Source organism: Andrographis paniculata, unplaced genomic scaffold, assembly GCF_009805555.1.
Source record: "Andrographis paniculata isolate CXL003 unplaced genomic scaffold, ASM980555v1 Contig67END, whole genome shotgun sequence".
In the NCBI taxonomy this organism is placed as follows: domain Eukaryota; kingdom Viridiplantae; phylum Streptophyta; class Magnoliopsida; order Lamiales; family Acanthaceae; genus Andrographis; species Andrographis paniculata.
In genome coordinates, this window is record NW_026137603.1 from 869,858 (window position 1) to 878,888 (window position 9,031).

A 9,031-nucleotide genomic window follows, 5' to 3' on the forward strand; every position below is an offset into this window, starting at 1 on the left:
AACTGCTTCCACGTCGATTACAAACCGTCCAAAATCGCTTCATCGTTGGTTACCGATTTGAACCGTCCGAAACCGCTTCCACGTTGGTAACCTTTGTGACCAACGATCCTATCAAACCGTTTCTACGTCGGTAACCTTTATGACCAACCGACCAATCGTCCCAACGCCTACACTCAGATGAAAGTTGTCCGTAAGGCCAACCGTCCTATTAGCCTAGCCTCAACAATCATCCGACCGAATGATTCTGGCCCACCACTGGATCACCACCAGGACCATCCATTCATCCTTCATTGGGTCAACGACTAACTTTATTTTTTATGCTTATGTAAATGGAAGGAGTATTAGAATTTATTTTAAAATTTTCAATTATTTTGTTTTATGTATGAAACATATTTAGATTAATTTTAGTATGCATATACTTTTTTTATATAATAAATTTAATTTTTATAATTAAACATTTAATTTTAATATTTTAAATTTTTTTAATTATATATAATTTTTATTTTAGAAACATTAACACCACCACTCACCTATAAAAATAATAATAAAAAAAAAACTAAAATATTTTGAGATAAATGTAATTTTTTTTTATTTAGTAATTATCAATCATACTATAAATTACAAAAATTTATATACAATATTAATATTGTAAAAAATATTGTGTAATATATTTTTAGTCGATACTCGATTGCACCACGGTCCTCCCACCGGTAAATGAATAAATAAAAACCCTCATTTTAATTTGGGCCATTTCCTCTCTCCCTCCGCAGCGCAGCCTAGCGGAGCTCCGAGCTGAATGAATCTAAATGGCGGCAGAGAGCAGGAGTCGAATACTGATAATCGGAGTCACCGGTAATCTCGGATTCGAGCTCGCTAAGGCCAGCACAGCTGCATCCCATCCAACGTTCGGACTAGTTCGGGACTCCGCATTTTCCGATCCAAATAAATTACAGAAGATTCAAAATCTCTCCAACCATGGCGTCCAGATTATCAAAGTGCGTCGACGATGCTAATTTTTTATTTCCTGTTTTAATTATTGCGCTCGTAGTTGTAGTAGTAGCCGATGATCGGTTTACTTTTGTGGTGTTAGGGTTCATTGCAAGAGGAAGACGGTTTAATCGAAGCTCTAAAGCAAGTGGACGTCGTGATTTGCGCCGTTGCGTCAGCGCAAGTCCTTGATCAGAAGCTTCTGATTTCGGCAATCAAACGAGCTGGTTGCATCAAGGTCGTGATCAGAAGCTTCTTATTTCCGCAATCAAACGAGCTGGTTGCATTAATTATTATTATTATTATTATATCCTAGTTTTCTCGAAATGTTCAATTTCTACTTGTGCATAGGCATAAGATAATTTTTGGTGTTTGGAAGAAATTATGGAGTGGTTGAAGCTAATTCTCTTTAGAATTCAACTAATTTTGTATGTGTTTTTAAGTATTTTAGATGCGTTTTTTTTGGTGTATTGATGTGATATTTTGAATGTAATTAAATTTTAGTATAATATAATTTAAAAATTTTTTTTGGAATAACAAAATCCAACCAATTCAAGAGCCAAACAATTGTGTTTGTTTTTGGTATTTTGAAGTGTTTTAGATTTTCTTGTGTTTTGGATTTAAAAGCTTTCAATGTAAAATAGTTTTTTGTTGACGTGATTTTAATAAAAAATAGGCATTTAATGTAATGTTTTGAACTTCAAATAGGTGTTGAATGTACAATTGTTAGGCCAAACAATATTTTATTATAAAGTGTATAGCATGAAAGCAAATTGGAAACAAATAAGCACACTTAATAATTTGTTATCATTTCTGAAAGCTATTATCTAGTATCATTTGCATAATGATATTATATGAGACCTTCCTGTATATTTATACTGGAGTTTCTTTTTTTTTTTTTCTTAATTAGGAGGGGAACATCAATGATCTGTTTGTATTTTAATGAAGTAGGTTTTAATTGCATTGTATTCAATTATATGCAACCTATTTTATCATTGAAGTACAAAAATTGTGCAGAGGTTCTTCCCGTCAGAGTTTGGAGGAGATCCTGACAGAACTCGAGTTTCCAACTTGGACCATGGCTTCTATTCAACCAAAGCTGAGATAAGGCGACTTGTTGAGGCTGAGGGCATTCCTTACACTTACATCAGCTGTAACTTCTTTGCAAGCTTCTTGCTTCCATCCCTTATTCAGCCTGGCCTTCAAACTCTGCCTAGAGACAAAGTCAATATATTTGGAGATGGAAATGTTAAAGGTAATGCCAAAATAACATCTCAGTTTTTCATTTATTGAGTTGGTTTTGTTATGCGGGAAATCTTTCTCTGCAAAATAGAAAGTGATATTGCATTATATATTTAGGGTGTGTTTGTTTGTGGTTTGGGTGTTGGGTTTGGGGTTTTGAATACTAAAATTTTGAATTAGAATAGTTGTTTGATATTATATAAATAGGCATTGATGTGATGTTTCTGATGTAAAATTAATTTTATTGTAATATAAAAAGATAAAAAAGAAGAATTTGATTTGATCCTTTTTTGGGATGGGGGAAATTAGTGGGCAGTAAAGTTTGGTTTGGGAACACACAAATAAAGAGAGCCTTAATGTGTGATTCACTGATTTGTGTGTGTGTTTGAGCGCCTGTGCGCTCATGTGAATTATATCTACATGAACATGGATTAGAAGATACAAGATAGATGATGATAGCTGATTTGGTCATTTGTTATGTTAATGTGGCTCATAAATGTTTCCTCTTATCTTGATAGCAGATTTTGGTGTGTTTATAAGAAATGCACAACCACAAATATATGAGATAAAATAACGACCCCTTAAGTTAGGATTATGGACTATAATCCATCCTCTGTAGTAATCACGTCATCTAACTAATGGATTTCTTTTGTTAGTACTTTTTAAAAAATAATAAAAAAGAAATTGGAAAAAAAATAAAAAAAATTATATGGCCACACCTTCTGATCCTCTGTTTTGTGCACAAGCACATTGAACTTGCACTTGCTCTTGCATCTTTCAATTACATTACAATCACATTCATTTGCATTCTTTCACTTCACTTATTTGAGACATGGGGTTTGTTTGTGTTTGTGTTTTGTATTTATATGAAGATTTTTTCTTTAAATAGTGATTGAATGTTGCTTTGTGACAAAAATAATGCATATTTATAAGGAACCGATATTAAAGATGTGATCATCCTCAAATTCGATATATATAGGGAATCACAAGAATTGAATAGTAATAATCAAAACAATCTCAAGGAGAACAAAATCCATGTTAGAGACAATGCAATCCCACTTCGGGTGTATACTGTTATGACTTAGGGTTATGGAAGAGAATTTATTCAAATCAAAGGAAATAGACTACCACAAAGGAAAACCAATTAGCTCTGTAATCATAACCAAAATAATGACTGTCCAACGTAACAGACCTAGATGTGCCCTATATATAGGCAAACATATGGGCCTAGCCCAAAACTCATAATCAACAATTAAACGGTAAATAAATAATAAGAGAAATAATAAGGAATAAAATAATAATTATCCTAAGTGACTGCGGTGCTTCTCCCTCTTCTAATATAGACCTTGACTTTACCCAACTCCATAACATATACCCGACAGGGCAAACAAGGGGGAACCTATTTTGGGTTAATTGTGGATTTGTCTTGAGCCTTTATACTCCCTCCGTCTCGATGCAAAGTTGTCGTTTACTTTTTGCACGTAGACTTTTGAATATTAGTATTATAATGAGTTGTAGTGAAAAAGACAAAAAATACCTCTGTTAGCATTGTGTAATATAAAAGTAATGACATTTGTGTAATATAGTGTATTTATAATGGAAAGGTATTTATTATGTTAGGTAGTAGTACAATTACTAAATTAGGAAATGATAATCTTATTTTGGGACGAACGAAAATGGAAAATGACAACCTTTCAATGGGACAGAGGGAGTATTATAAGTATTTAGCTTTATTTTTTAGTCCTAATAATAAGAGTTAATTGCGAGTTGGTCCTTAGGGTTAGTATAAATAAGAAGGCAAGATTGTTGTTAAGATTTATGAAAAGGGAGGGAAATAAATATTCAATAAAAATGAAGTAGAAGAATCCAGATTCCAAATGAACACGCCATACTTCCAGGAAAAGCTCGAACGACCTTTAAACAAAAGGGTAACATCTACGATTGGATTCAAAAAAGCGTAGATAGAAGAATAAGACAAGATTGGCTATTGTTGGGACTGGCTCTGTCCAGTATTGTGTTTATTCGCGATTGAATAAAATATTTATCTTTTACCAATCCATTATATAAAAATTTTTGTTTAACTTGTGATTGAATGTTATGTTTTATGAGATGAAATAGTACCCCTTCCCTTCCAAATACCCCACAACATTTTCCTTTTTATTATGTTCCAAATAACCTCTAACATTTCAAAAAATAGAAAATAACTAATTATGCTCAATCTCTACACCACACTTTATACCACACTTTATATCATCATATCACTCAAATAAAAAAATCAAATATATACTTCTTTTTTTCATCACATCACTTAATTATCAAATTATTCTAATTTAATGCTACCTACCTAATTTTCGTACCGAAATCAAATGTTGCACCATGTTTGGGACGAATGGAGTATATATTTATGAGAAATTGTGTGAATTTCATGGTAAACAAAAAGAAAAAATCTCATAGAGAACAGAGTCCATGATAATATTGAATTTAAGGATATTATGGCTACAATAAACATGTGATAATAGATAATTATGTATTTATTCTAATGACTCATATAGTAAATGTAAGCTAAGGCTATGTTTTACTTAGGATATTTGATGCGAACGTAACCGAGGATTCGGAAACTCGCAAACCACAGAAAATAAAGAAAAAAAAAGATGCGGAATTTGGTGGAAGGATAGGGATGAAAAAGATATCGACAGAAGGATACTTTGGTTTCTCAATTCACAAGGTTGATTGGATTGACACCACGTAAGAACTAAGCAACACGCAATACAAAATCTCTAAACCAAACAAGGAATAAAAAAGAATAATCTGGATTTTCGATCCACATGGTTAGTCGGATGAGCACCACGTGAACATGCAACACAAGATCTCTAAATCAATTAAGAAATGGAATTGACGCAACAAGCGGTCCTACATCGATTGAGAAGCGACGAACTGACTCGAATCACTTGAAAACAACCCAATTTCGAAAGATCATCGAGGATTGCATCACCCAATCTCAAATAATCAAACAAGCAAGAATCACTGTTGAAAGCAAAAGAAATTTTATAAGAAATATAAAAGTGGTCTATCATTACAATGATAAACAAGACCTTATAAAGAAATTAAACATGAGAAAATAAGAAAATAATTTAAAAAGCAACATATAATTTAGGAAACATAAAATAAGGAAATAACCTATTAGGAAATATAATAAAAGGAAACTTATTGTATAATTAAATAGAATATGGAAACTATGCACTCCTTTTATAATTATTGATATTCTTTATTAGTTGTCTTGATTGGCAGTCTCGGATCTTCTAATGATGATCTCGAGATGATTAAGTGACCGATGAATCAAACTTATAATATCCCATAGTTGGTCTGTCTTCGGAAGTCTCTTCGATAATGAAGTTCATAGCACGATTATCTAAGAAAAGAATAGTCATTTGAATCTTTTGTGCTTGGCTCTAGGTAATCAATTCGGCTAGGAAAATTGATGGATTGATAGCTCTCATGATGGTCACATCAATATTATTCAAATTTCATCTTGTATACAAAGCTTTATTAAGGGCATGTTTGCTTTGGTTGGTTGATTTATTTTTCTCGTGATTTCATGTTTATTTGCACATAGGGTGTGTATACTACAAAGAATTAGTGGTCATCATTTAATCTCCATCTTTTACCTAACACATATGGATTAAGAGTGTGCGCTTATTGCATTTTTAAAATTTTAGTTTGTTTTGTTTTACATAAAATGGTTAGATATGATGTTTTCTACGTAAAGTTGGTATGCGTTTATTGGGACAATAAGATTGTACATTATATATATATATATATATAAGTGGGGAAAAAGAGAAAATAAAAAAACTCAAGAAGAACAAAGCCTAATAATCCCATCTAATTCCATATAGTAAATATGGCCCCTAAATGAGAGAGGACTAATTTTAGAGTGTTTTTGTTTACTATTTAATTTATTTATTTAGATGTTTTTGTTGGGAGATTTGTAGAATGGTGAAAGTATTAAAGTGAATGCTGTTTTTTGTATTTTTGTTGACTTTTATTGTTATGGGGAGTATATTTTTTGGAAATTTCTTGTGAGTTTTTATTATTTGGATTTTAAAAAATAATACACATTTTCTTGATTAAACATTATTTGAATATAAACTCTAAACAAAATCTTCCCAATCCAAACCAAAAAAGACAGGACCCTACCTACGTGACCCCTTGATGAATTGGTCTGGTGTTGTCACAGGTGTTTTTGTTGAAGAAAGTGAGGTTGCAGCATTCACTATTTCGGCAGTGGATGATCCACGCACGTTGAATAAAGTGCTGTATCTGAGGCCACCTGGAAACACCCTTACTATGAATGAGATTGTTGACATTTGGGAGCAAAAAGTTGGTAAGCATCTAGTCAGAAACTACATCTCCGAGGAAGAGCTTCTTCAGAAAATTCATGGTATGTATATATATGCTGATCGAATTCGCATACAGATTTGTCAAGTCCTCTTTATCTTTATGCTAGCTTCATGATAGTTTTACCATTCAACTTAAAAGAGACCCACCCCACCCAAAATTGTCTCAGAAACTCCATATCCAGAAAACATGCAAATGGTTTTCATATACTCTGTATTCGTAAAGGGAGACCAAACATACTTCGACATCGCTTCATCGAATGGTGTGGAAGGAACGCAGCTCTATCCTCTCATCAAATACACCACAGTAAGTGAGATTTTGGGAGGTATGTTGTAGCTTATATTTACATAGATAGCTTCATTGTTTATTGCTGTTGCTGTGACTACTTTTATTTATATTATAAATCATAAGTAAGAAGAAATGGCACCATGAATTTGTGTTTTACTAGTATACACTATTAATTAATTTAATTTTCAGTTGAAATCCCATTTAGATTCAACTTGGAATGTAGAAACAATTTTGGGTGGTATGTAGAGCTGTTAAACGAATCGAGCCGTTCGTGAACTTGGCTCGATTAAAGCTCGTTCGCGAACGTTAACGAGCCGAGTCGAATAACATAAATAGGCTTGTTTAGTTAACGAACGAGCTCGAGCTTTGTTCGCGAACGTTCGTTTAAATAATATATTTATTATAAATATTATATATGCATATAAAATTATAATTTATAAATAAATAAAATATTAATTTAAAATATATAAATAAAATAATTTTAAATTTTCTTTATAATTTATATATAAATTTTAAAAAATAAGACGAACGAGCTTAATTGAGCCTAAACGAGCCGAACACGAACACGAGCTCAAACAACAAAAATTCTTAACGAGCCGAGCTCGAACACTACGAACGAGCTCGAAAGCTTAACGAACGAGCCCGAATTTTGTTCGCGAACGTTAACAAACATTTAAAATTTGGCTCGGCTCGGTTCGGATAGTCAATAGCTCAAATGGTATGATGTTGGGACTGCTATTTCAAAATATATGTTGTCCGACTATATTTGAAATCATTTATTGAAATCAATAGCAATATGCCAAATTATATATTTCAACACAGGTGGTTAAAAGTTTCTTCATTGATTTTTTTTTTTAATAACTTGGGTTTTAAGTTTGAAGTTTAGTTTAAGTAATAATTTAGATATAATAATTTGTTTGATGATTTAGTTAAAATTATTAAAAATATATATTAATTTATATTATATTTATTTTATGATTATTTTTAAACATTAAAATTTGATATATATATATATATTTTTATTTTCAAATAGTTAAAAAAGATATTTTGATAGAATAATATATATATATATTAAAACATGATTTTTAATATATATAATATCTATTCTATTCTCTTGTAAAAATTAACATTTAATACAAAATACTCATTTTATATTAATAACATAAATTTTCATATATTACATAAAAAAAATACTTTAAACTAACACACTAAACAAACAAACTTGATATTTTATAAAACAGAACTTAATATTGAACAAATCAAATTAAAATGCGTATACAATAAATCTATTTATATGATTGTTTGCTTTATAACATTTTCTTTTTAATGTTTCAAACATTTTCAATCTCTCTATATCACATCATATATGATTTAGCTTAAATATATATATATATATATATATTAGAATTCGTTGCAGGCTACACTCCGCTAAACTAAGTTTGTAATTATATGTTGATATAATAATTTGAATGTGAAATATTTTTTATTATAACATAAAATAGAAAAAATACATATATGTGTTGATTGTGAAAATGAATAAGAAATAGTATTACATAAGGGTTTTTCCATATTATGTTTAAAAATAGAAAGGAAAAAAAAATGGTATTGAACGTAAGGGATATTTACCATTTTAAGATTGCAAGATGTTTTGTAAACTTTCAAAGCGCTCATTGTCAATCTTCAAGGCTGAATCATGCATGTCTTAGGGTTATGTATCAACTAAAAGTTTAAATTAATAAGGGTGCGGGAGTTCACTAATACGTCTCCTCATGTGCAAGGGGATAAACGTCATCAAACGAAACTTCCATGTGGACGACAAATGGGAGACTCAAGACCTAAGGTCTGTAAATGACCGTCTCATCTAAAAAATTTAAATTTTTAGGAAACACATCAATTATTTATTTATTTACAAACGAAAGTTCACCAATATAAGTGAAATTGCAAGTGTAGTAATAATATAAGACCGAAACCAATATGCTACCTCTTATGAAAGAAAGAAAATATATAAAGGGAAGAAAACAACCAAATCAACTCAACATAATTAAAGCAAACTCAATTCAATTCAAACCAAGAGGAAACAATAGCAACAATTAATGTGTTTGTTTGGAGACCAAGAGGA

At 31.1% G+C, this 9,031-nt stretch overlaps 1 protein-coding gene across 1 annotated transcript; it reads left to right on the top strand.

The window, feature by feature from the left end:
• The first annotated feature begins 726 nt into the window (after window positions 1–726).
• Window positions 727–7,123, top strand: LOC127263228 (probable pinoresinol-lariciresinol reductase 3). The gene is made up of 5 exons (XM_051292253.1): window positions 727–995; window positions 1,091–1,225; window positions 2,005–2,242; window positions 6,464–6,667; window positions 6,794–7,123. Exons 1-5 carry the CDS (start codon window positions 807–809, stop codon window positions 6,958–6,960), a joined length of 933 nt encoding a protein of 310 aa, XP_051148210.1. The 5' UTR covers window positions 727–806; the 3' UTR covers window positions 6,961–7,123.
• Window positions 7,124–9,031: the final 1,908 nt, after the last annotated feature.